Consider the following 27,488-nt stretch of genomic DNA (forward strand, 5'->3'; position numbering starts at 1 on the left):
AACAGGATAACAACAATCCGTGACAGAAGGGACGGACGGACATTGCAAAACCAATTTACTGCTTTCGCAGGAAAATAAACCCCGTATTCTTCTACCTTTCGCAAATCCGTGCTACGATATACGCGTACATACAGGCGCAGCTTCTTGGGGCCTAAATCATCAAGTGAGACGACTGGTCCGCGCGCGTCAATCCTGCGTTATTTTTATTTTATCTCTGCAGTTTCGACCCAACCGACATTTATAAACATTCCAATGGCGAGATCCGCGCGGAGCATATTCCCTGCAAGCGCCACATTGAAACGTCAGCCTCCGCCAAGGCGTGGTTTTTATTTACGCATAGCGCAGGGAGCAACGAACTGAGCAGTGCGTTCTCCCTGCAAGCGTCGTTCGTTAGCCGCCACCTTTTTCCCGTCCCGATGCGAGGCCACACATGCGGGTGAGGAATATACTCGGGGGCGTGCCCACCCGAGGCGCACGCATATACTTTTCTCGAACTTAGTCCGAGCAGTGTCGAATGAACTAAATCAAAATAGCAAGAAAAAAATGCATGATATCACTTCGTTGTGTTTATACCCTGCAACCGTCTTTTCATTTCCTTTTATTCGTTCTGCCGAAACAGACGGCGCGAGGAGACGCGTGGTACCATGCTCCATTTTTTTTTTCTTTCTCCGAACCCGAAAAGAACGGTTATTCAGCAGCAAAAGCGCAAGCGCCTTGTGTAGAAATGAGGCGCCCGTAAGATTGTTAGCAATTTCAGCCCGTCGCCCTCTTAATATCAAGATGACTCCGAAATGGTGGGCCGGGCGCACCCGAGTTTTCCTTGACGAGCCCCGCGTGCCGGACGCCCCGGCGAAGTGACCCGCAGCGGCCGCGCCTCGCGTACGCATGCCGCGTCCGAGCCGCTGCTCACATATGGGAGCCGGGTATACGCGGCCCACATCCACGCGTTGCCCGCCGCGTATGGACGCGCAAAAAGCTTACACGCGCAGGGCGCTTCGTTGCCACGGGCGCTCGGTCAGCCTTGGCGACCACCGAAGGTGCTATTAACGCGCGATGCAGTATTGCGGCGCGCGCATAAACTGTCGCGTCGCGGTAGCCTACATAAGCGGTAGCCTCTGAGCCAGGAATCAATCGAACGCCGGAAAGCAGTTTCCGTGTGGCCCAATTCGCCTCGGCGCCGCGGCGACCGAAACAAGAGCGTAACGTTAACTTTCGAACAATGAGCCTCGCCTTAGATAATACAGAGAGCTTTGCCTTCAAAAGCAAAGAAATAAATCGCGCCGCAGTTTTAATTATGGGCGGAAGCAATTGGCGAACTGTTCGACTACGTGTTCGTCTTTTCGTTTAAGTGGACAGCGCCGTCGGGTCATGTCTTCAAACCTCGTATGGAGCAACGGAGCCCGCGACCTCCCACGTTGCTGTTACGTGAAGAATCAACCACTGTGCGATGCTTTTAGCTTACACTATGACTGCGACACTCATATGATGATGACCATATGCATGCATGATCGTAAACGCCATGGCCGTTGGTCCGAAGTGCAACTCCTGTCGGTGCGAGGAAACCGTAGAGCACCTATTGTGTATCTGTCCAAGCTACGACGTCCGACGCCTCTCTCTCATGACAACTTTAAACCGGCTGGACTCGAGGCTGTTCTCTGTAGTCAAAGGTGTTCAGACCATGGTCACATCCGTCACACGCCCAAAACGCTATTCGTGCACTAGTACAGCATTTGAACTGCACTTGGTTTAAGAGACCGCTTATGGTGCCCCTGCGCATCATCGCACGTACGTTCGCTCACTGCTCACTATCTTCCTCTTTCTGTGTAGGGTAGCAAACCGGGCACTCGTTTGGTCGTCCTCCCTGCCTTTCCTCTACTTGCTTTCCCTCTCTATATAGCATGCATATTCCAGCTCAAGTAATTTTAATGCGGCAACATGGTACCATGGCAGACGCACAGGCGATTTCACGTATATATAGGTGACGTCGTATATGCACGACTTATACGCGACAAGCAAATCCAAAGATCACTCTGTCCCTTGGGTCCTAGCATATTGGCAGCCAGTGCCTGACCGCTATAGGCCAACCGCAATTTAATACCACAACTTGTGGTCCGTCGTATATCGTGGGCTGCATATTGGAGGTTTTATATAGCATGAATTATAAGGGCTGTATATACGCGGCGTGGTCTTATGCCTGTATAACTTACGAGGGTGTGGATTAGGGAGAGTTCAATATAACGGCATAACGAGACATTATGGCATTAGCTTATTAGCATTAGCTTCACGAAATGCCATTAACCGATGGCATTCTTTTGATGCCAAAGAAGCAGACAGGATCGAGTGCAGTGGTTAAATATTTAAAAGGAAAAGAAAGGCTGACGTTTTCGAGTTGGTTCCACCGGCGACACTGTGTAAAAGTAAACAGCGAATGATCGTTTGCAGGACATTCATGACCGAAAGCAATATGCGTGGGCGTGCTTGAATGCGAATGGATAAAGTATACTATAGGTCTGGCGGTGAGGAGAAATGCACATTTCTTTGTTTGTTTCCTACGTGTGCGCGCGCGTACGTGTGTGTTCACAGCATTTCATAAAAAAAATTATATTGCTGTTGTTCTTTGCTAAGATATTCAAAGCGGGTATCAAGCATTAACGAACAGTTAATTCCATCATGTAACCCTTGCTTAACAACAAAAGTTCGCACCCTTTCGCTACGAAATGAGCAGCCTTAATTCAATTAAAGAGAGTGCATATGCACGCTATGTACCCACGACATCTATATATACACTCTAGAAACGTCGCGTGTCTGCAGTGTGTTGAATCGCCGATGTGTCGCATACAGTGTTCCCCACTGCATGTCCCAAAGTAAAAGACTCGAAAATTACGGCAGACAGTGCAGCAGCTTGTCAACAGCTTGAGTGCAGTTAGTTACGTAAGTACGCACGTCTATAGATACCGCGTCCTTTCAGTATATCCGTCGACACACCACTAACAGCGAGAACAGGCAATACTTTGCAGCGTGCACGCACAATAGCGTTGACAAGTTGCACAACGCGAAGAGCCTTTACGCCAAGCCATCTTTGTGCCTTTACACAACGGTAGTCGTCAGCGGAAGTACAATCGGACACGAAACAGTCGAGTCCGTGTAATCCGGGTGACGTCCATACGCGGATACGCACACGCGCACCAATTCGTCCGCTGCGCGCCCGCAAAGCAGGTGGCGCTGATCCGCACTGCCCACTTGTTTGTTTCCTTTTTCCACACAGTGAGGGGGGGGGGGGGGGGGGTCTCTTTGTGTTCCGTAATAGCCTCGCGTGCGGTTCTGTCCGTGTTGCTGCTGCTGCTGCTGCTGCCACCGGCGCGGCCTCAGCGGTGGCAGCGACGGCGCGCTCCGCGCCGGGGCCGTTCGTCTCGCGGCGGCGGCGGCGGCTGCAGCAGCTACCTGCCAGAGAACCGGAAACGGGGACACTTGCTGCTGCTTTGCTGTCGCGGACTTCCTTCGCGGGCCCCACTCGCCGCGCGCCGTCCCACAGCGGGCTCACGCTGGCGTCGCGTGTTTGGCAGCTGCGCGCGACAAGGGTGACGCGACCGTGTGTAGTAGAGATAGTTGCACGAGCACTGCAAGCTCTCTGTACGTATAAAGGGCTGGGGTGGGAGTGACGCGGCGTGTGTTGCAGCGCTCAAATTCGGGGAGTGGCAGAGTGACGACTGCGTACAGGCACGCCTATAGCTCCTCCGGACGATATATAATGGCGACATGGGACCGCAGAATTGACGATGCAAGAGCAACCATGTGCTGGCCCCGCAGCGGGTGCTGTGGTAGGGAATTTTGTCTTGCTTCTTTCTCTGCCTTGCTCTGTGAGACTTCAGCTTTCGTTATTGTACATAATCTACGCCGTCGATCAACACCCCCTTCTACTTTCATGGGTTGCGAGCAATTGTGCAGCAAATTCGGCAACTATACCTGCTTGGCTTGGCACTGAGGTCCTCTACTTTTGCACACTGGGCTAAGCAAAATGAATACGAATATTTGGTACAAGGGTACAGTGGTGAGGCAGCTCACCCCACATTATTTAGGATGGCGCATACGGCCGTGGCTCACGTTCGGCCATCTTGTCTGCTATACCCTTAGAATCTGTGCCTGTGAAATAGCCAGCTTTGAAACCCTTTCCCTCTGGAGTAGAGCGTCTTCTAGCAAAATCGTAGGAATTATTTTTCCAGTAATCTCGGCACAACATTTATGGTAAAGCAGATCGACGGCAGCAACGGCGACGTTTCATCATCATCAGTAGCAGCAGTAGCCTATTTTATGCCCACTGCAGGACGAAGGCCTCTCCCTGCGATCTCCAATTACCCCTGTCCTGCGCCAACCGATTCCAACTAGCACCCGCAAATTTCCTAATTTCGTCGCACCACCTAGTCTTCTGCCGTCCCCTACTGCGCTTCCCTTCTCTTGGTACCCGTTCTGTCACCCTAATGGTCCGACGGTTATCTAATCTGCGCATTACTGACATGCCCAGCGCCATATATAAACGGCGACGTTTATATATGTATACCTCAAGTCTTTCTTGTACTGGAGGCAACGAAGGTACATTGTTTCTTGCCCACCATAAACAGTTATCCCCCGATAGCATCAGAACTTGGGTTTTCCAGTTGAACGTTATCGATGGGAACTGCGCCGAGAAAAACAAAGTTCATCTTATGTCACTTTCTTACAAGGGTGCAGTATCTTGATGTTAAAAATGCACGCCATAATAGCAGAATAGTGTTTGGTGACACTTTTCTTCTTTATCATTGTAAGATGGCACTTGTCGGTTAATAAATGTGCTGGATCGGTAACAAGCTATTGATGGAAGTTAGTCTCCTACCTCCGTCTTGACGCTGCTTACGCCAGCAACGCTTTGCCTACCTGTAAGAGGTGCTTCACTGCTGCGCGCACGAGTTCAGCAGTGTTGCTGAAAAAACTGATAGGTAAAAACAAACAAACATTGTCTGTGCCTTTGGACGAAGCAGGTCTCCAATTATTTAGGCCCTGATGTGACAAGTGGAAGAAAGCCAAGCGCAAGGCTGACCGATTTATACCTCTTCTCCTTAGAAAGGGCAATATGACTGCGCAAAGATCGCTCGAGGGGCGGCCAATTGCTACTGCACGAATTCTTACTCTGCTGCGACCATTTCGAGCCGCCTATAAGTACCCATACTTAGCTGCTGCTGACACCGTGCTGAGCTCAAGTGGGTACAAATTAGATTACGCTACACCTTCGAATCATTAAATAACGCAGTAACCTGCGTTATTAAAATAAAAAAAGGGAGGGACGGTCAGTATACCCGTTAAGTGATAGCAATTTTTTCAAGCAGCTTTATTGAAAGCACATAGATAAACATGAGCACCTTACAAACCTGCAATAAGGCCCGCGTAACGAGTAGAGCGCTTTGGATGTATAGAGTTCGCGAAGGAGAGCGACCTCCCCCCCGTTTCCCAGGGCGTGGGGATAGACGCTAGCAGGAGGGGAGCGCGCTGCCCGAAGGGAAGCATACGAATGAGGAGAGCGTGAGACGAAGGGAAGCTCGGGCCCAATGGGGACGCCGCTCAGAAGAGGTCCCGCGGGAGTGCTCTGGCCGCTCGAATGAAAACGCCACGAAGCGGGCCCCGACATCGTCGGGGACAGGTCGCCCCGTGAATGCGGCGTCAAGAGCGCGCCCCGGCATAACTTGGCGCCGCCTGGCTGCGCCAGCGGCCCAGGCGCGCCGCTGCGACGGCTCACTGGGAAGCCGAAACGCTCCCGCCTGTTTCCCGCTTCAATCCCGCGGGCGTAATCGATGAGAGAGCACTCTAGCGCCCTGTACCTACCCCCCTCTAAACGCGCTCACGAGCGCACACGAACTGCGTGGGTGCAAGAGCTCTCTCGATTTCGCTTCCTCACTCTATTATGCCGCGCGGATCGTCCCTCGGCGACAGACGAGCCACTGATTGGAGGGAACGTTGCCAAATACGCCGACGCAAACCACCCCTGGCTGGTATAGGTTCTTTCTCTTTCATTCCTGGCGCCTGTTGTCCCCCCCCCCCTCCTTTTTGTGTATGCTTTGTTTCGTAATATTTTGCTCCCACATTATTGCGTTGCTCGGCTTATGATCGGATTAGACGAGGACGCAAACAGCGAATATGTTCCGGAAAAAAAGAAAAAAAACAACCGAGAACATTGTGTGACGTAAAGAGGTAACCGTCGATACGCGTACAGAGCAACAGCGAAGCCTTCTTCTATTTCGTCACTCCTTCAGAGGGTAGGTGAATGGTGTGGATGAAGAAAAGGTAACCGAGCTTTTGTTTTTCTTACTGTTCCTCTGGTGGTGTTGACGGGTAGATTGTATTGGCGTAAAAGAGTGAAACTAATGCGCAATAGGTATTGCTGCGCACCCAGTTTTGTCAGTAGCTTTTCCGTCGCAGGCAGCAAAGTGTGGCTGTCTCCTTCTTCTTTTCTGTCTTCTTTTTTTTTTTTTTTTTTTGCCAGTGCGAAAATACAGAAGGTACCTCCGTGCACAGGGACTACAACGCGCGCCCTCATCGTGCGTGATTGCTCAGCTTGACGATACAAATGTCTGATACGCAGACGGTCTCATCCCTACCTTTATTTCATACTGCTTTGCTTACTTTGACACAAATACATGCCGCTCTGTCGTCTATACAGTAGTGAGAAAACTTGAGCGGCGAACAATTCAAAATAGCTAAACAATATGATCAAAAACGCGAAACACGATAAATTTTGAGGAAACTGGGGGGCAATGCCGGTAGTACTGCAAACGCAAGAACAAGAAATGAAGGAGCAAAACAAGTACCAAGAAGGAAATGCGGAGAAAAAGAAGGAGACAGGGGGAGGGCGGCATGCAATCGGTGAGATACGCGCTGAAAATAAATGTACAAACTGAGGGAGTCGCCTTCGTGATTTCGTGATGTGGCGCCTTAAAATTCCGTCTCTAGGTGAGGACGTGAAAAAAAAGGGGCCAATAAAAACAAAGAAAAGAGCAGCCAACAAGACCGTAAGACCACGCCTGGCAGCGGTGCTGACACGTCTCGCGCGTTCTCGACACGCGGGCGAGGGCGGCTTGAGGAACACGGCGAAAATGCGAACCTAAAGAAGAGGCCACAAATGAAAGAAAAAGAACAGGAAAAAAAAAGAACACGATAAAGGTAGCGAAAGAACATGCGAAACACCGAAGCGCAAGCGCGAAGGCACACGCGCTCGCGTCTGATTTGGCTTTCAAATCATCGCGCCGAGTGAGGACGGAAGAGAATCCATCTTGGTCTCCAAGCCGGAGAGCTCTCCGTCGCCAGCGCCGAAGGAATGCCGCGCTTGCGGTGGTGGCTTGCCGAGACGCAAGGCGAGACCCCGCTCCACTCCTCCCCTGTCCCCGCGCGTGGTGTGTCGCCGTGCATCGCAGACACACAGCGCGTCAGGTGCGTCGCCTCGAAGGAAGAAGAGTTAAAAGTCGCGCACTCCTAAACACTCCCCAGTGCAGCGCGTGCACACGTATACACCCTGCGACGCTGGCTTCGCGCCCACTCTTCGGCAAAACAGCGCTTCGCGAGCCGGCGCTCCGAAGGGGGCGACCTTTTATATTCGCGCCTCGCCCCTCGCGGAGCTTCTTCTCCGCTTTTACGGCGTATGCCCGCGCTGCAGCAGCAACACCCGCAGCGTCGTCGTCCCTCTTCGATATCGTCGCCCTTAGCAGCGCGAGAGCCGCGCCACGCACTCCGGTCTTCCGAGAAATTGCTATACACGTACACAACGGCGTTACCGCCTCGGGCTCGTGTGCGGGGCTTGTATGTTTTTTGGTGAATTAATTGGCGTCGCCGGCTCGGCGACGTCGTCGTGCCTCGAGGAAGATAAGGGTATTGCACTGCACCGATCCGCGACGCCTACGGCGTCGCTGTGCTCGATGGCTGAAGCGGTCCCGGAGCAAGCAGCTTGCTAGCCGCGTGCGTCGATTTTTTTGGCTGTACCTGCATGCTGCGTCCGAGGCGCGGACGGCCATCGCTTCTCCAAAGGGGAGGGGAACGGTAGATAGAGAAGGGGGGGACACAGTTACTGCGGCTGCCGCGGGGCACGGGGATAAACGCGCCCTGCCCCTTCCGGCACTCAGCAGGGCGGCTCGCTTGCACGACCCGTAATTGTCAATAAGTCGGCGATAGCCTGTAATCATTTAGCGACGCAAGCCGCGAACAAGATAGTAATGAGAAGAGCACGAAGAAAAGCCCGGCCATCGCGTCGAGAGCAAAGTGAGCGCTATACGAGGCGCGCGTCTGCGGAAGCCACGCAGGGAGGAAGCGCAGGACCCCATCTCAATGCGCAATGCGGCGATATTCCGTGCCGTATGATAAACGAAGCACGACCGGCCTGCGCTTGCGGGCGCAGCGCACACGTCATTATTTACGGGCGCGCGTATCGAGTGGTAACGCCTTATATCATTCAATTAATCGCGACATATAGGCAAGATAATTGTTTCACGTGGAACCTGCGGAAAAGTAGCATTAGATGCTCACTTTAAAAGGGGGCCGCGGAATGCTCAAGCGTTATATTTACGAGATGCCACGGGCGCGCCATGGAGATGCCAAATTTCAACGATAAAGCTGCGGGCCACGCAGGCTGGGTAGGAGAATCGCAGGGATAGGAGTACGCGGGCGTGACGGCTAAGCTAGCAGCTTATCAATATTTAAGCTCATATCTGCACTGATTACGCGTAACACTGCCGAGAATGAGGACACGTTCACCGCGAAATATTACGTATGTCGGACAATTTGTCGGGTGCTGTGAGGCGGCCTACAGAAAAGAACATAAAAACCTTGAACAAAGATAGCACCGAGAGATTAGAAACGGGCGTAAGATTATTGGACACCACAAATGTTATTCGTGCAAACGTTCGCACAGCGGCTCCGTCATATTCGCCTAAAACCTTGGCGGAAGCTTTTCACTTAGCACCTGAAAACTTCGGCTAGCTGACCCCGTATTCACAAACATCTACCGCTTAGAACCGTTCGCAAAGGCAGATGCCAGCAAATCATGATGTGGGTAACACTGTATACTGAAGACGGCTGGCCAATGACAAACAGCACTTACTAGCGAGAAGCTTTGTGAATTTCGCGACGGGCCTGTTCTCTTCAAGCCCGGACAAATTTTCGATTTGTTTTGGTTGCTTGCCCTTTATTTCTTCTTTGCGAAATATGTACAGTTTGCGTCAAAGTCATTACTTGTCGCGAAACGGGGTACTGGTGTCCCTAACCTTTACCGCTCCGGAGCGTGATGACGTGCTACTGGAGGCCCGCGCTATAGGAACCAATGACAGATCTAGCCATTTGTCGTGCGACACCAAAATTGTGGACAGAGCCTGTCCCAGTTTAACGCCAAGCAAAATGAGCAAGCACTTTGCCGCGGTCCACAGAAAAGCGTACGACTCTCTCCGTGAATTTATAGCCTGATACAGGGACAAAGGTATAGGGAGGACACAGCGTAAAGACAGCTGTAGAGGCATGTTTCTTCGTCCTTCCTCGAGCAAGGATAAACTAAACTTGTCGCCATAATACGCGATCATTCATCAAACCGTCTGCTTCTTCGCTCCAGACCTCATTACTAACGACGCTTATGCAGCTTTCGATGACATGCTGTAACTCTTAGCTGAAGTACACTCGCGGCCGCCTCGATAGGGTGCAGAAACGGCCAACCGAACGCACGGAGTTTAGTTTGCTAAATTCTGTTCACAATAATGCATAATTTTCTTTAAAGGCATATTGTAGTACCGGCGCGCTTTCGATGTATTATTTGCCTTGGGGAAAGAAAACTTATACTTCAAGATAAAGAAGTTGTGGTGTCCATTACGACTCTCAGCTACAGACGACAAAAAAAGAGAGAGAAAATAAAGAGAAAAGAAAAGATGGATTCGGGGAAGGATGGAAGGGGGCGCTTCCAATTATTTGCTACCGGTCTTCCAAGAGGCGCAGAGGCATTTGCACTTGGCCCAAACTCGTCAAAGGGGGTTTAGCAAAAGTGAAACGAGCAAGAAGATTGAGACGAAGAGGTTAGCGCTAGGTACTCGTATTCATTCGTTATCGATATGCGTGCTTTAAGTCTGCAAAAGTCTTGCGCAAAATAAAAGAGACAGAGAACAACGCACTGCGCTGTTCAAGGTCCAAGATCTGAATGGCTTAACAAATGAGGCGTCTTTTTTCTCGAATAAAGCAGACGGTAAATAAAGAAAGAAAAGTAAAACGAACACAGAGGGTGACAAGTTAATGGTAAAGCTTTAATCATGCCGCTGTAGGCCCAGTGGTGAATCGATGACAAGAAGTTTGTTCCGACTTGTATGCGTAAGCACGGCAGCGCAGCATGTGACCCGACAATTGGATGAAATTGTTGAGCGAGCATCCTTCTTTATGGCAGAATACGTGTCTGTCGTTGTGCTAGGTTTCTGTTTGTAGTATTAGTTGTTGCCTGATAGAAAGGGTCCGTTGTTACTTCATTCATGGTTTATAATCATCAGCTGTTCCTTTTTCGCAACGCAAAGCTCAGACAATGCCTCGAGAACATACAGCCTCCTTCAGCCTTCGTATTCGTCACCTTCGTTTACAGCGTACTTCTAAAACTGCCGTCATTACTGTTTTGAACAACAGTCGCAATAAATATCGCGTTGAGGAAAGGAGCATGTTTTGTCTCCTTATGTATAGTTACCGATGTGGCCACATGTGTCGCGATAACAACGACCGTTTTCATCTTTGTAAACATGACTTTATTTGACGCAGAGAAAGATAAGTTAATTGGGGCGAGCTAATCTTGTTTAGGAAACTAGCTATTGAAAAATGTGGGCACTGTAGAACAAAAGTGAAAAGCGCTTGAGTAACGAATAGGCTGTCGGTCTCTGGACCAAATATAGTGTCCATCACCGTTTTCTAAGCAAACATATGAACAGCGATTCAGATTGACAACCCTGTTCGTATATACCAGGCTGTACACGTTATCTTGCCTAAAGGAGGCGACGACCAAATTCAGGAGGGTAACTGATGCCTCAGGCCAAATAACGCAAAAGTTTCGAGATATGGTCAGTCAACAGATTTAAACCATCATAAGCTTTTCTTTTTTCGTTTTCACAGCGGCACTAAACGATAAATTAAGCATTTTTCGGGAACCGAAGCGATAATATATATACATATATATAAGTTGGACCGACACCTTGAACTAAGCGAGGAAGGCCCACGCAAACGTCAAGTTTCTCAATTGCGTCTCTGTATATATAGATCTAGGCTGTCTCGCTCATTTGTCGCCACATTAACAGCGTGTGCGTGTGTTTTTAAATTAATTTCACCATTCCTTCCACATGCATGAAGTTCTACGAGCATCGAAGAGCGCGTACTATATAGGTTATCCAGTTTCGGTTTATATACTTCACATGAACATAAAATTTCATCATGTTGTATTCGTGTTGAAGTTTACGGAAAACCGGAACAACCGCATACAGACACAACATGCAGCAGCGAGGAAAGCGACGCCTGGCGGCGAGTTTTTCAACGACAGAGTGTTTGAAACATTTTCGTGCATTACGTTCTTCTCATCGAAACGAAAGTTCCAGCACGGTGATGTTCCAGCGCACACCCTTATTATGGGGTGTTATGAGTGTACATAAATGATAAATAGGTGCAGTGGCAAGTGAAACACGAAAAACGCCATTTTAGCCCATATAAAGGTCCTAAAATGTTTTCTGTGTACAACAATCATGATTATGCTGTTGCCGGCACCTTTACGTGCACCATGCAGCTGAGTCGCGATAGCCTGTCATTGAAACATCCATCGCAAGATGGTGAGAAGCGCTGCCGTTGTCACCTGCGTCTGCGGTAATCCGGTATTCCATAAGTGGCGATGCATGCGTATGGACAAGTGTACACACTCTAATATTATACAAGGGTCTCCACGATTTTGGAGCCGACAAATGTGTACATAGCGGTGTCCTCCGTATAAACGCCAAGTCGCCGGTGTTGCGCACCTCTTTTTCCCCTGTCCATCCGGCACAGAGCAAATCATAACGCGTGAGCAGACAGACGCCAAGGAGAGAGAGAGAGAGAGAGAGAGAGGGGACAAGGAACGGCACCGTCGTTACTTGCGCGGGGCAATAAAATGAATAACTACCGGCGCAACGGGAAAGGCGGGGGATGAGTTCGCTACCTCGACGTCCTCCTGTCCGCTGGTTGACCCCCAATTAAACCGACAGCAACCTTTTTCGCACCGTCTGCTGAGCAGCCCGCGCGCGAAGCCCGGGAAAAACAAACACACCACCGCCGAGAGAAGAAGAGGGGTGGGGGGAGATGCATCGGCGGCGCTCCTCGTGCGCGGCGGTTTGGCAGCAGCAGCACCGCAGCTGAATCACGGTGGCGGGGCCACTCCAATTGGAAAATCGCCGCCGCCGCCGTCGCCGCACAATGAACTCCCCGGTGACCGCCAAGGCTGGACGTCGTCGCCGGCCTGGGCCGACAGCAAGCAAGAGCTCGTGCGCGTATTCCTACCTCTCACTCCCCCCCCCCCCTCCCCCCGTGCATCCGCGACGATGCTTTGTTCGTCCAGATCAAAGGACAGGAAAAGCTGCGGCAACGACGAGGGTCAAGGGGAGGCGGGCTTTCTCCCCATCGGCCGCCGCCCCCCCCCCTCTCTTCCCCTCTTCTTCCGGCGACGCCGCCGTCCCTTTAGTTTCAAAGTCATGTCAGGCACCGGCCACCCTTTGTGCCACCGGCGTGGCGTGCCCCTTTGTTTTGAGCAGCGCGCGATGAATTCGTTGATGCGCTCTCCCTTCTTTACGCAAGAATCCGCTGTGCCACTCGTAACTCGGAGCGGATGCCGCATGTTCTTGGTGATGATATTGGAGAAACCGGATGAAGACTTCGAGCTGCACGTTCCTATAGGTTCTTTTTTTTTCCCTTTCCTTTTCTTGACTTCTTTTATTACTATCTAGCCATATTGGCGATGCATAGGAGTAGATATGCGCGCGTTCACAGCCCAGTGTCCGTGAGTGTCCCAAGCCTGCTCAAGGAATGACGGTATATAGCTCCTAAGCCAGTGACGAAAAACCTCTTCACGCAATCTCTGCAATTTCGCCGCTCTTATGACGCTACTCAGTGCATCGTCTGTTTAATTAAACAGCTCTACTGCTCCTACCGGAGAATATCGTGCAGAAGGCTATGGTTGGACGAGGACTAGAATAATTCACAAACTAACATGTTTTGCTTTAACGTATATAACTGTATAATGTATGTGTCTGGTGAATATATACTGCGAGGGTCGAATATCCGGCGCCTATGTAACGACGTTATTACCCTTTCATAGCGCGCACTGTGCTGCGGTGCTTGAGGCCGCTAGTTTTCTTGTACGCGAAACTTTCGCTAAATATAAATCACTAGTTGGGTTATTCTTTTATTATTATTACTATTTCTTTAGTCAAAGCACGCACACTTGAGCGCCTTCCCAAATTAAGATCGAGTAAGAGCAACGGGAATGAATCCATAGCGCTCCCTTCTGATATCGTGCCGGCGGGGTTCGAAGCACTGAAGCTTCACGCTGCCGGTATACTTGGCCAAGTTCATCGCTGCGTTCAAACTTGTTTCGCTTGCCACTACGTTCACGGTGGGGACGACGAGCGGGGAAAGGTTTGCGCTTCCACCTCCCGCGCTGCGCGATGACGGGGGTGTAAGCACGCAGGCGCGCGGGGCGGGCGCCACCCCCCACCCCGTTGTGTAACGAGCGGCCACTCCGCGCCGACAAAGCGCGCACCGGCGGCGGCCCTCATCGCTGCCTGCTTTCCGCGCGGCAACGCCTCGACGTTCTTCTCCGCCGCTGCGTCCGGTAGCAACGTCGGCGGCGCGCACGCTCTCTGCGGCGAACAGTGGGCGGCTGGGTGGTGGTTACGGGCCGCGTTTTATCGGCGCATTCGTTTTGGGCCGCGAAGGCCGCGCCGCGCTGGTTCGCGAGGGGTGATGAGGCGCGGTCTCGGTTGCACAAGATGGTCAAGGCCAGCTGGCGTGTGTGATATACGGATCGCGTTCGTCGTGGCACCCGGTCCGCGTGGGGCCGAGGACAGCTGCCCGCGAGCGGCGGACGAGGCCCGGCCCTTGATCAAAAAGTGACATTGAAACAGAGAACGAGGAGGAGGATGCCAAAGGAGAGAGCGGGTCTTATCCCTTTGTCGGCACTCGGCTGTCGCGGCGATAAAGAGCAATGCTGACAGCGGGCACAAGAAAAAACCCGCACACGGCGAAGTTCTACGTTGTTTCGCATTACAGGAAGGGTGTGCCGCACGGCGCTTTGTCGTGCTTTCGAAAATGGCGGAGAATTTCGTTCGTAGAACAATCTTCCAAGCACCACGTAGGTGCGCTTAAAGACAGGCACTGAATTTTCCTACCAACGGGCAAAACGTATGTGCAACCAGCGCTGGCCAGCACGTATACGAATGTTTGAGCGTGCAACTAAAATGTGCTGGCGCCATCCGGTATAGAGGCCACGAAAATGACACAGAATATTGAACGATAACAGACGCACGCCTCTAGCAACATTATCTTTAGCTCAATGCGTCGAGCCAAGTTCTGTGCATGGCCATGCTTGATGCGAGGAGCGCATGCGCTGATATATGTTATAGCACACCCAGTCACGTCAGAAACTGAGCACATGTGCTTCGACATGATCGGCGACTTTGCTGACGCGTAATCACATCGTGGGCCACGAAAAACTGCTTGCTCCACCCGCTATATATATATATATATATATATATATATATATATATATATATATATATATATATATATATATATATATATATATATATATATATATGGGCTTAAGAAGCCCCTATATTAATAATTATTAATAATTATAATTATTACTAAGCCTACAGGGGCTTAAGAAGGCACCATGTTATCAGTATATAGTAATGGTGTTCAGATCGTGTAAAAGAAACTCTAAGTATACATATAGCACTTTTATATGGTGTTACACTAAAGAAGTACCGACTGTTGTTTGTTAAATCTTTGAGTGCACCTGAATGCCCGGTGCGCATATGATCATTTATATGGACCAGCTACTCACTATCTATTTAACACCAGTACAACGTTTCTTAAGTGGGCAGTGCCATGCATGCTGCAGCCTAAGTTAATTTTCGTGGTCGCAACGGATATATCTCTTATTTTGCGCGAGTTCAAGCCGCCATGTCGGAAAAGTATACGTCGTTCGACCAGTTGATCATGTAAACGAACGAAAGAACAGTGTCATTCAAATTTCCACAGAGATTAGCATTTCCCACATAATAGACACACAAGGTGTCACACCTTATACGCTGCTTACTCGCTTTCCGTATACCTTCACATGGACTGTCCGCGGCAACTATCACTTCCCTCAGGGCCTGCTGGGGGTCGCGATGAACATTGGCAGAACCGCAACGTAACTAAGGCAAACCCAAAATCCAGCTACAGAGTCAATGCTGCCTTGAAGGTGTATAGAGTAGCCGGCTAATCAAACCTTTGCTAACCTCCCTTGCCTTTCCTTCCTTACTCCATTCATTCTCTTTCCCTGTTTCTCTGGAGGATTACAACAAACGCGGCACCGTTACCGCGCTGGCTCGTATTACCTCTCTTTTTTTTTATTCTTCTCCTCTTTGGCCAATCAGGGCCATCCACACCCATGTGAGCCAACGCACGCACACAACCCGCAGAGATTTGTCGGGGCCGTTCGGTGCCACGTGGCCTCATGGTAATCACGCTGCTGCGCGCGAGGGACTCCGCCGGCAAACGAGGAAGTGCGCCGCGCATGCCAGTTTTCCACCCCGATCCATACGGGACAACTGGCAGAAAGAGCAGCATACGAAAAGAACGCAAAGTGGGAAACATGGAGAAAGAAAAAGAAACGAGAAGCGCGCAGGAATAGGGCCGGTATTAAATGCGAAATAAAAATAAAAAGAGAAATTTATGAGGTAGACAAGCCGCGCCTCACGGAATTGCGGCAACCTGAGCCGCAAAAAAAAAAAAGAAAACGTCACGAAGGATAATGCACATCACGTCTGATGTTAGCACCGTCTCTGCACGCATCGCGACCAACAAATGCGCGTCAGTCGAGGCGACGTCAGCGTCGCCCTCCATGGCGCGTGCTAGGCTCACCTGCTGATGGCGATGTCGCCGAGTCGCCTGAGTAACACGCGCGGTTTGTCGTATACCTACGGAGGCATGTAGCATGCTTCCGAGGCACGGATAACCTCTCTCGAGTAAATCGGGTACGGGCGCTGGTGGAGTTTTGATGTACTCCGTGGCCCGCGTGCGACAGGTTTCAGCGGAGTTGCACAACAGCGTCCTCAGTTCTCACCGAGCTAGCTAGGTGCTCGCGCGACACGGCGCTGCGGAACACACCTTGCCATATTCGTTTAACATGCGAGACCAGACTACGGAATGAGCCAAGGAAAAGAAAAGCCTAGCCGTACGGAAGTTCTAGAATCTGCTCACGGATGCCTTTTGGTCTGTCCCAAAATTTCGTGCAGTACGTTTTAAAACAACATTTGTTACACAAACTTTCGCATACATCCATGTTGTCACATTAAAACCACTCCCCATTATACACAATAAACTGGTTCCGTCTCTTCTTGCAGTGCTCGTTTCCTTTTGAATCGTCGTCATGTCCCCGAAATGCCGCCCCTGAAGCACCAGTTTGCGCTCAGTTTGCATTTCGCTTTCATTGTACCAACCTATGATCAGTGTTCAAAAAATGCTACAGCTATGGAAATGTTGAATTTTTTGTCGCTTATAGGCGTGCACCCCATAGCATATGTGTACGCTTAGTATTCCATGAAGAAAAAGCGTCAGGTCTTGTACCGTTGTGAATCAGGCGCAATGGCACTCAATCTTTGGGCATGTGACTCTGTAGAAAAAAAAGGAAGCTGGTTCGAGGCACATGTTGGAATCTATGTGAAGCGAACATTAAGTAAAGCGGTAATAAAATGCTTTATAACTAACGACGATGTGTACAATTTTGTTTATTTTTATCCTATGCAACGTGTAATCTCATGGAATGCTCCACCACTAAGATCGTATCTTTATTTTCACGCAATTTTTATGTTTCTGCACTGCATCGCTCACGAGTTATGCCAAAATGCAGACTCCAATCTAGGAGGGAGGAGGAAAGAGAAAAGTAGAAGGCAGGGAGGTTAACCAGAATAACGTCCGGTTGGCTACCCCACACCGGGGGAATGGGAAAGGGGAAAACAAAGATCACAGGGAGAGAGAGGAGGGAAGGAAAGAAGGAAATTGCGGCAAGTTCGCTGAATTTTAAAGTTTGGCTCAAGTTACGTGAAACACCCTGTATAATCGGGTGATAGAAGAGAGAGAGAGAGCAAGGACAGAAAAGACAGGGAGGTCAACCAGACGAGCACCCGGTTTGCTACCCTACACTGGGGGTGGGGGAAAGGGGAATAGATAGAGGGAAAACCTGAGAGAGTGAGCACTGAGTACGTGTGGGAGGAATAAACTCAGAGAAAACTATAGGCCGATTTCACTAACGTTGATATGTTAGAAAATATTCGAACAAATTTTTTATAGTAACATATTTGCATTCCTTGACTAAGATGCTTTCTTTACACCTTCCCAGCACGGATTCCGAAGAGGTTATTCCTGCAACACACAACTAACAGAATTTTAGCATTTCATATCCCAAGTCATTGCCAACAATAGTTAGGTAGACGCGGTTTTTATTGATATTCAAAAAGCTTTCGACACTGTGTCCCATAAGCTCTTAGAAATAAAGCTTGCTGCGTTAAATGTAAATGGAAATGAATGTGATTGGATGTGAAACTACCTAAATGAAAGAACCCAGTCTGTCGTCCTAAACAGCGTCAAATCTTCACCAATAACTGTGTTTTCGGGTGTTCCTCAGGGAAGCGCACTGGGGTCCTTGTTATTTTTAATCTACATAAATTACATTGTCTAAAATATTACATTACCCATAAAACCATATTCCGACGGCTGTGTGATATACAAGGAAGTTACTACTGAAAATGAAATAAACGCTTTGCAAATGGATTTAGATAAGGCAGCGAAGTGACGTAAAAATTGGAACATGAAGTTAAATATTCGAAAGTGTGGTAACTTAAGTTTTTCCAGAAAATTATCCAAATTACAGCACCGATATAGATAACATCAATGGCACGCTTATCGGCATACAGTCGGAATACAAGTACCTAGGAGTCTATTTCACCGAATAACTCACTTGGCATAAGCATATTGACACTGTCATAGCAAAAACTAGTAGGATGCTACATTTTATTCGAAGAAATTTCAAACAGGCGACGCGCGAACTTAAGGAAGGAGGAGGGAAAGAGATAAGTAGAAGGCAGGGAGGTTAACCAGAATGACGTCCGGTTGGCTACCCTACACCGGGGGAATGGGAAAGGGGGAAAACAAAATTAACAGGGAGAGAGAGGAGGGAAGGAAAGAAGGAAATTGCGGTGAGTTCGCTGACGTGTGTGGTCTTACAGAACTTACATTAATAGTCACAGATGGTCGCACAAGCCCGTCGTCCTTAAGAAGTACAAAAGCGCCTTCACCGCTTTATGGGCCGACGGGCAATGGGGGCGGTGTTCCAGCAGCACCTGCACAGAAAGCGGCCGATTGTTCAGTTTTTGGAAAGCTTTGGCAAGTTCTTGTCTCTCTGGGGTGTATCGTGGGCAGTGGCACAGCAGGCGGTTGATGTTTTCTTCGGTGCCACAGACCTCGCATGCTGCACTGTCAGTCACTCCAATTACTGTAGAGTATGCCTTTGTGAAGGCAACTCCTAACCAAAGGCGACAGAGAAGCGCGAAGTTAAGGAAACTTAATACTTCTCGCATGCGAGGACAATACTTGATTATGCCTGTGTAGTATGGGATCATTATCAAGATTACCTCATTAATGCACTAGAACAACTACAGAACCAAGCAGTAAAGTTTGTTTATAGTAATTACAGCCCGTACTCTAGCATTTCAGACATGAAGGCTACGTTAAGATGGGATCTGCTACATGTGCGCAGGCAGAAACTAAGGCTCAAACTATTGCACCGAATATACAACAGGCAGACAGTTATCAATCGCTACAACTATCTTCTGGAACCAGTATACATATCCACTCGCTGTGATAACAACAAAAAAATATCAACCTATAACTGCAGAACAAACACCTTTTACTACTCTTTTTTCCCCAAATCAATAACACAATGGAACTGTTTGTCAAATGATAATGATTGACAAATGATTGACACACTGACTGTGTCAAATGACACAGTCAGTGTGTCAAATAACGAACTCTTCTATTCTATTCCGTGATATCGCCCCTGTAAAACGCTTGTACGTGCTCTATCTCCTGAAAATCTGTTTGTTTTCATCTTGTTCGTCTTTCTCGACATGCTATTGCAGTGCTTTGTTTGTAAGCATATTTGTGCAAAAAGCTTCTTCTTTTTTTGTTTTTACCGGTTACGTTTTGTTACCCCTACGTAATGCCTTTATGGTGAAGTAATTATTCTGTAAATAAAAAAAAATTCGAGGACGCTTAAGCTTCACCTTTAAGAGTGGAACGCGATAGCATTCAAAGATCATTGACTGCTTCTCACGGTTCCCGACAACTGCAGCTTATGTAACCGCAATGTTTACCAGGAAACGCTGGCGGCGAACGCTTACACGAAGGCGAGCTTTCTGGTAGAAACGCGGCCTCTTGTGTGGGCCGCGACGCGGCGGAGGCGAGAGAGAGCTATCTGGCGTTGTTGTAAGAAACCGGGCGCGCCGCTTTATGGGCTTTGAAATTGCGCGCGGCGGCGCGCGCAAATCTCAGAGGCCATGGCCGCTCCATGAATGATGGAAACACTGAAAAAGGGGTTTCTGTGTTGAGTTCCCGCGTAACGGAATTATGTTTTCTCGTATATTCAAATTACAATCCGACGCCATCATGTCTGTAGGTTGTGTGTAAGTCGTACTTTACGATTTTTCTGACGTATTTTTACCTTGAGAAATCCAATTAGTTCAATAACTTCCTTGCGCTACATGGAGGGCCTGCCTGGTTGGGTATGCGTAATTCGAAATGATTATTGCAGAAACGACGGTCGACGCTGGGCACCGACGCCGGACTTTCGGCGACACGGGGCCCTTAATGCTGTCGCGTTAATAAAGTATACGCAGCGATGTCACAATCACGAAGGCGATGTATGATGCTTGCCCAGGGAAGAATGGTGATGACAGGTGAATGGAGAGGAAAGTACGACACGTATCAAACAACATTGAGGGATTCTCTGCCTCATGTGTTACAGTGGGGCATGTCCATTCTGGAGGATTGGCCAACAACGGGCATACCGTCAATGGCACATACCGAATGGCTAAATCAAAGAATCTGTGAAATATAATTCACCATTATATCAACCGATCGGTGTGCTTCAGATATATTTGTCAGCCGAGACTATATGTTTCAGTTTTATGTAGGAATTGTAGTTTGACATGTCCATTCTGGAGGATTAGCCAAGAACAGGCGCACATGCAGTGGCTAAATCGAAGGAAATAAAGTAAATCAATGAATCCGTAAAATATAGTTCACCATTCCATTAACAGATTGGTGTGCTTTAGACATGCCTGTGAGCCAACATTATATGTTCAAATTTTGTGTGGAAAGTTATTATTTTTTTGTTACGCAGAACACAGCTACCGATACTTGGTCTACATACAAGGGTTATATAAGCCACTTAGCGGGTACTTTCATATAAGCATTGCATATAGATCCACAAATATATCCGCCAAGAGAGTGTTCAACCCAACAGGAAGTCCTGCCAAGCCTGGGAAAGTATAGGCAAAGAACGCTTCAATTTAAAAACTACGCCAGAAATTAGCACAGCTAACTCTTTAAGTAAGCGATTGAATGTAAGTACGGGATAGCGTACTCAGACTGTGATGACTGCGAAGTGTCGACAGCTGCGCGCGCGTGCGACACAGGAGGCTATGCAAAATCTTATTTATCAAAGTGACGTTGCTATATGTCGTTTCTGTTTTGCGATTTCGTGCACGCTGTGACGCCCGATCGCATACGCTCAACACACCTCTAGTTTTTTGTTAGATGCTTCCAAAGTGGGTGAAGTCTGCCTTTAATGTATACAGAAGACTCCCGTTAGCTTAACCCTCGGGGGACCGCCAGATCTGGTTGAATAATCCGAAATGTCGAATCAACAAACGGCAGCAAATGAATGAACCCATTGTTCGCTATGAGCGTCGCAAACCTCCTTTCCTTCACGTCATATTCCTCACCGATCTCTTTCCAACTGAGGACAACTTTCTTAATATATCCTGTAGAATCTATTTCTTGACCCCGATGAAAAACGCCGTGTAATTGCTACGCGATGCAATCCTGCACGGAATAAGCAATGTGTTGAATACGGGGAAGTGACACAGCACAAAGCAAGCGAGAAGGATGGCTTCATGGGCAGAAGGAGCGTCGGCTACGAAACGGTAAAAATAAAACGACTTCACGCCTATATGGAAGTATACCGCCGTCTGCGAAAATTGTTGGTGTTTTCAAGCACTTCGGAACCGCTGCACGCATGAGGCGCTGACAGTGGGGAGTCGAATTAACCGAGGAGGCATGCTTTTGCGTTCGAAGTAAACGAGGTTTCCTTCCATAGCAGTGTACGGTTTCTCGCTGCGACTACAAAATGCGTTAAAATTCAGCGAAAGTTCGAATTAACGAGAATTGACTGTATTAAGAAATGCGTAACCTGCAGGGGGATCAAACCCCCCGTCTTTCACAGGGCATCCCAATGCTCTAACCGTGAGGCCACGATCATACATAGGTTTCTCACATGCCAAAGTTGCTCTTTTAAACGCCCGGTGTGTGCGTCACGTGTCAGTTTCTCGCATTTTTCCTTCGAGACAGCTGGCGCTTTGAGACGCTGAGTTAGATTTTGCTGCCTACGGGATCGGCTCACATTTTTCGACAGACGGATACCTACACAGTGTCTGAAGCCTGCGTATAATGCTGTCGTACAAACCACGTTTAGTTACTTTCAAAAATACCCGCAAGTGTAACGGAAAAAACCCGATCCCATTTCTACGCACTTTTTTTTTCTTTTTTGAGAAGCACTTTCGGAGAACCATTTCTGTTATTTGTCACAAAAATTCAAAACAGGAGTGTCCTTTCTTTTTTCCTTCCTACTGAATATATATTTATATCATGCTGACATTTTTCGAGGACGCATTCTTTCCACAAGAAAAGAAACGTAGCAGCTGTCAATGAGTAACTGTACGAAATTGGACTTCTTTTTCAAACTCTTCGTGATCGGTTTCAATGCGAAAGCCCTGTCGGCGCACGTCACCCGCACAGCGAGTCGACTCGCCTTTCTTAGCCCTTCTTCGACCAGTGCTAAGTGGCTCCCCGCTTCCGGAACTGTCAGCGCATTCCGAGCGAGAGACATATTACCGAGAGCGCGAAGCGCGCCTGTTTAGGATTTGAATGGGGCGCGCATGAATCGAACAGGATCTTACGGAGGGACTCTTGAGGGTCCCATTTCCACTACTGGATTGATTCAACTTTTCACCGCCAGTGTGAACCCCTCCCCGCGCGCGTCTGGTCGGCTGCCGCTGCGCGCGCCATCCGAACAAGAACCTCCGGTCTTCTCTTGCCCTACGACGCACTGACAGCGCCGCGAGGTACTATATACGTTCAGCCATCATTATCAGCGCCCGCACGAGCCACCTTTACCCTCGCGAGTAGCCGCGACGGATAGGGAAAGAAAATTTTCAGAGAGAAAGAACAAGGAACCGAAGACAGGCGCCACCTTCGCCACTCTTACCCTGGCCCCCTCCTCCATAAGTATATATATTTTTTATTCGCCTTCGGAAGCCTGCGCGCCGTCTCCCACAAGCCAGCCCGAGAGCTCCATGCCTATTCAAAGTTGATGTTTCACCGGTGCCGCAGGAAACACCTCGGCTGCAGACACACGCTGATTCTAGGTAACTTTGTAAGAGAGAGAAGCGGGGGAAAAAAAACGAAAGCAAACAGAAGCCAGGCGCGCCGGCGGCGGCAGGTAGTCGCCGTTGCTAGCCCGCAGGAGTAAAAGTTTCAATTTCACTCGGGCGCACGCATTTCGAACCGGAGACTGGCGAACCGGCTTCTGGCGAACCGTGGAATGCGCACCGGCCACGTTGGCTGCGCCCAGCGACTAAGCAGATCACGAACGCCATTTTTGAGTCTTTGAAGTGGTGCGGCGCTTCTCACTGTCACGATGCCGGAGATCTGTTACGAGGCGCGGAGTTGGGCGGTCGGAAGAAAACAGCGGCGGCGGGTGGGGGTGGGGGGGGGGGGGGGGGGGGCGAGGAAGGCACGGTGGTCGAAATTTCTCCCTCCTCGGCTTCTTCGCCCGTTCAATGGAAAGGATCGAAGCGTAGACCGGCAGCACAGCGCACGTTCTGAATTGGAGTGCAATGCGCGACCCTTGCACGAATTCTGGCGAAAATTTTCGCCGCCGCCGCCGTGAGGGCCGCTTCTCGGAGGCGCCCCGCCGAACGATGTTTTGAACGCTTTTCTCTATTCACGCGGGCCAAGCGTTTCCGCGTGTGTGCCAGTGTTGGCGCTATCCTACAGGAAACGCAATTTTCACTTATTTCAGCGTCTCTGGCGAGCGAATCAGCCGCAAAAAGCACAAGCGCCGCCAGCACAGTTTGGAGAGATGTTTGCGTTTTTCAGAGGAGCAGGTCGAAAAGGGGCTCTCTGCCCTTGAAAGGAAAGCATCTCCCCCCGATTGACGATTTGGCCATTCTTTCCCCGGTCACGAGAGGTTCCCTTTGGTGCAAGTACTCGCCTGTTGCTTTATGTGCAGCGCAGAGCCCACTAGTTGCGGGTATTCTCGACTTGAAGGTACCACAATTTTGGAAGCCCTGTTTGATGATATTAGAAAAAAATAATGCGATAACATGTCCGGCTGAGAGACGTTATTTGCCGCCTTTGTGAATGACGGTGCCTATATATGAGCCAGGAATACGAGCCCTCATAACCATGCCTGATCAGATATGCGTACGCAAGTTTGTTCTATCATGCATGCTTTTCAAGTGTCTCATTGTCTCTGTCGTTTTGCGCTAAACAAAGTATTCATGGATTCGAACCAACTAGCCCGCCAACGCATTGTGCTGGGCTAAACACAAATGCAATAAAAGTGTAATCAACACGCATGGAGCGCTCTTCTTCCCCTGTGATGCTACAGACATGGCCGGGTAACGTTGTGTGATGTATGTATAATATAGGGCCAGCCTTTGTAGGCTGGCCCTTTTAGTAACAACGTAAGAGTGGTATAGCGTCAATAAGCACTTGGGATTCAGAGTGTACGATTAATAATGCTCATCTTTTTGGGTCCCACCAAACCTATGATTGTACATTCATTAATTTATTCATTCATAGCGATATGTACGCTTCGTAAGTATAATTTGTTGTGCGTGACACGGGTGTTTGGGAGCCGCAGAAAAATAGTATAAGGCATGCCTCCTTGTGCTATAAACAGCAGTGTCACGTACTTTGAAGTTGATCTTGACAACAAGCGGGAAGCAAGTGGGAGAGCGAAGCTAACGTAGGATATAACTAAGGCAGCCCTCTTCATGTGATCGATGTCTACTGCCACTACCCCAGCAAAGGATAACAGCAAAGAAAGTTGAAACAAAGCTAAGGGCCGCGCAACAAAAGATGAAACGAAAATTGAAGGCGTTATGCTAACAAGGAGCAAGATGGCATTACTGACGAATGTATACTTTCTACTTCCTTAGACTAAGAGGAAAAAGTGACGTTGCGCAGGTCACGTAATCAGTATAGCAGATGATTTATTCGGGAAACAGCATGAGCGCCAATGGAAGGGAAACGCAGTTTGAGTGAGCGAGAGAGATTGTTTATTGAGCAGGAAGAAAAAAAAACGACGAGGTCGACAGGAATGGCGTGTCTCTGGCCTACTATACCCCTCAATGTGGTCGAGAGAAATGGGAGAGACAGGGAGGGCAAAATGACAGTGACGATGTAATAGTGGAATGAGCTATACACACAGCATCCCTATACACTCATGTGGACAGCAGATGGTTAGATAGAGCGATGAGATCAGAAACTGTGCAGTCATATAGGATGTGGTCGGCTGACGACCCGGAAGCCCCCCCCCCCCCCCACCCCCCCGCGTGCTCTTTCTTCCTGCAGGGGAGTGAAATAGGTCTATGATGATGGCGAATGGACACTGAAAGGGCTTGCCGTTTGCCGCGCAGGTCCTCTCCGAGCAACTACAACGACGTGAAGCTGAAGCTGCTGCAGGAGGGCGGCCTGGAGTTCCGCGATGCGGACATGCTCTATCCCGGCGATCCGACGGCGCAAGTGGTGTCGTACGCGGCGGGGCCGTTGCAGCCGCTGCCGCCGCACGAAGACGTCTACGGCTCTACGCAGCTGGGCGCCATCATGGACTTGCAGCAGCAGCCGCAGCCGCAGCACGTGCAGGCCGCCCAGGTCCAGGACCACGAGCCCAAGAAAAAGAGTGAGTGTCCCGCCTATACGGCGTGCATATGCGCCTGCACGCGCACGAAAATCGGGGCCGACGGCGCACAGTTCGATCGCATTTAAAATCCTTTCTTGATGGATCGCCAACGACGCCTCAGTTATTGCCCATGGGCGGCAGTAATCACACTGGCCCACCTGCGAGCGCTGATTTATCGCGGGACATGTCTTCGAGACATTGAAGAGAGCCAAACACTAAGTTAACCACAATACCTTGATATGGGCGAGTTCATTCATCTTGATAGTGTTCATGTAACAGCGCTAAGCACAAGTGCAAAAAGAACACGAGCCACACAGCCTCCGTCCATATCGTTTGTGTTCTTTTCGTCTTTAGCGCTCTTATGCGAACACTGTGAAATGCTGAGTTAAGCTATAGGCTGGTAGATTACAGTTTCATGAATACAAGTAAGTTAGCCTTACCGGGACCGCAAGCTTGGGAGCCAGATCGTGGCAGCGTCTGACTGAGGCTACATAAAAAAAAGAAAAAAAGAAAGGTAGCAGAAGGTTTTCGAAAATAAACAACACTTTGGTTTATTACTTTGGTTTATAACCGCGAAGTTGTGCTTCTCATATTTATAAACACGTTTGGCCCATTGAAAAATCCAGTTACTATATATATATATATATATATATATATATATATATATATATATATATATATATATATATATCCCTCTCCTGATTCCTTCTTATCCGTTGTGCCGAGTGACCGTTCCCGGAGATAATGGCGCTTACTTGGGCTGCTTACGATAATGGGCTGCTTACTTTGTTTGCTTCTTTCTCTGCTGTCTTTTTCTGTTTAAAGCCAACGAGCAATGCTTTAACGCCGAAAAGAAATTGCAGACGGAGATTCGAAGGACTAATCTACCAGTCTCGTTTGATCGAGTGCTCCTCTCTAGTATCCCCTCGGGTGAGTTTGACTTGAGCTGTACTTCGGTCACGATGGAGAGCCCGAACATTCACACACACGGACAGGAAAAGAAAAAAGAGAGATAAATTCAGCTGTGTTGTCGCCTTTTCGCTTACAATGTATAATTAGGGTCCTTCAGTTCCCAGTATAATGAATAAAATCTCGTATGCGGACGCTATACCATACGCACGAATAAACGGTTTGTATATATGGACTGCAATGAAACGTGTGCGGGGAAAATGCAAATCAGAACGACCAAAGCGATAAATGTGCGCACGCGATGTGAACGGTGGATTTGAACGTCGTTGCGCGATAAGCGTTCGTCTTAGGAGAGAGAGAAAAAAAAAACGGCGCCTTTATGTGGCTTCCGTCAACGAAACAATTCCACCTTCTTTCGTGGTCGTGATCGAATTGTCTATAGTTACCGTTTCATCTATCCAAGACTGTACTGCTCCGGGACAAGCATTAATGTGGATGTTCAAAGGCCCTATCCGGCCATGCACGTTATAGGCCTCTGTTGGCCACCTAGATGAAAAAAATGTGATCAAAGTTATACGCGATATGCAGAATTTGCACCTTTTGTCCTAAATTATCATCCATGAAACATGAATGACAGCTCTTAGAAAAACAGTAATGAATTTCGATGTCCAGCAATTGGACGTCTGTGCGTCTCTCATGGCGCAAGAAGCTTTACCTTGCAAATACGAGTGGCTAGCATAGTTACAGTTGCTTAAAAAATGAAACCATGAACGAGCTGTCTGCGACTTCCCACTGCTGGATAAGTGCGCGTTCTTTTTTTTCCTTTTTACTTTGTTTGTTTGTTTTTTAGGAAAAACAATGAAAACCTCCAGATTTGTTTGGAACTGTTGACACTAGGACAGAAGCACGCGCTCAGAGAAACGTATACAACATGCATTGACAGAAACGTTGCTTTTTTTTAGCATCTTCTGCCCCGAATAACCTCGCTTCGAGAGTAATTGCGGCTATTATTAATCAAGCAAGC

The 27,488-nt window shown here is 48.9% G+C and overlaps 1 protein-coding gene across 2 annotated transcripts in view; it reads left to right on the plus strand.

Annotated features, from left to right (window-relative positions):
- Positions 1–27,488, plus strand: part of sv (paired box protein shaven) — a 236,572-nt gene that overhangs the window by 22,686 nt on the left and 186,398 nt on the right. For both annotated transcript variants that reach the window (XM_050196692.2, XM_050196696.2), the window contains exon 2: positions 25,293–25,555. In XM_050196692.2, coding sequence (XP_050052649.1) covers positions 25,293–25,555 — 263 coding nt within the window. The remainder of the gene's footprint in view (positions 1–25,292; positions 25,556–27,488) is intronic.

This window comes from Dermacentor andersoni, chromosome 1 (genome assembly GCF_023375885.2).
Source record: "Dermacentor andersoni chromosome 1, qqDerAnde1_hic_scaffold, whole genome shotgun sequence".
NCBI classification, from domain to species: domain Eukaryota; kingdom Metazoa; phylum Arthropoda; class Arachnida; order Ixodida; family Ixodidae; genus Dermacentor; species Dermacentor andersoni.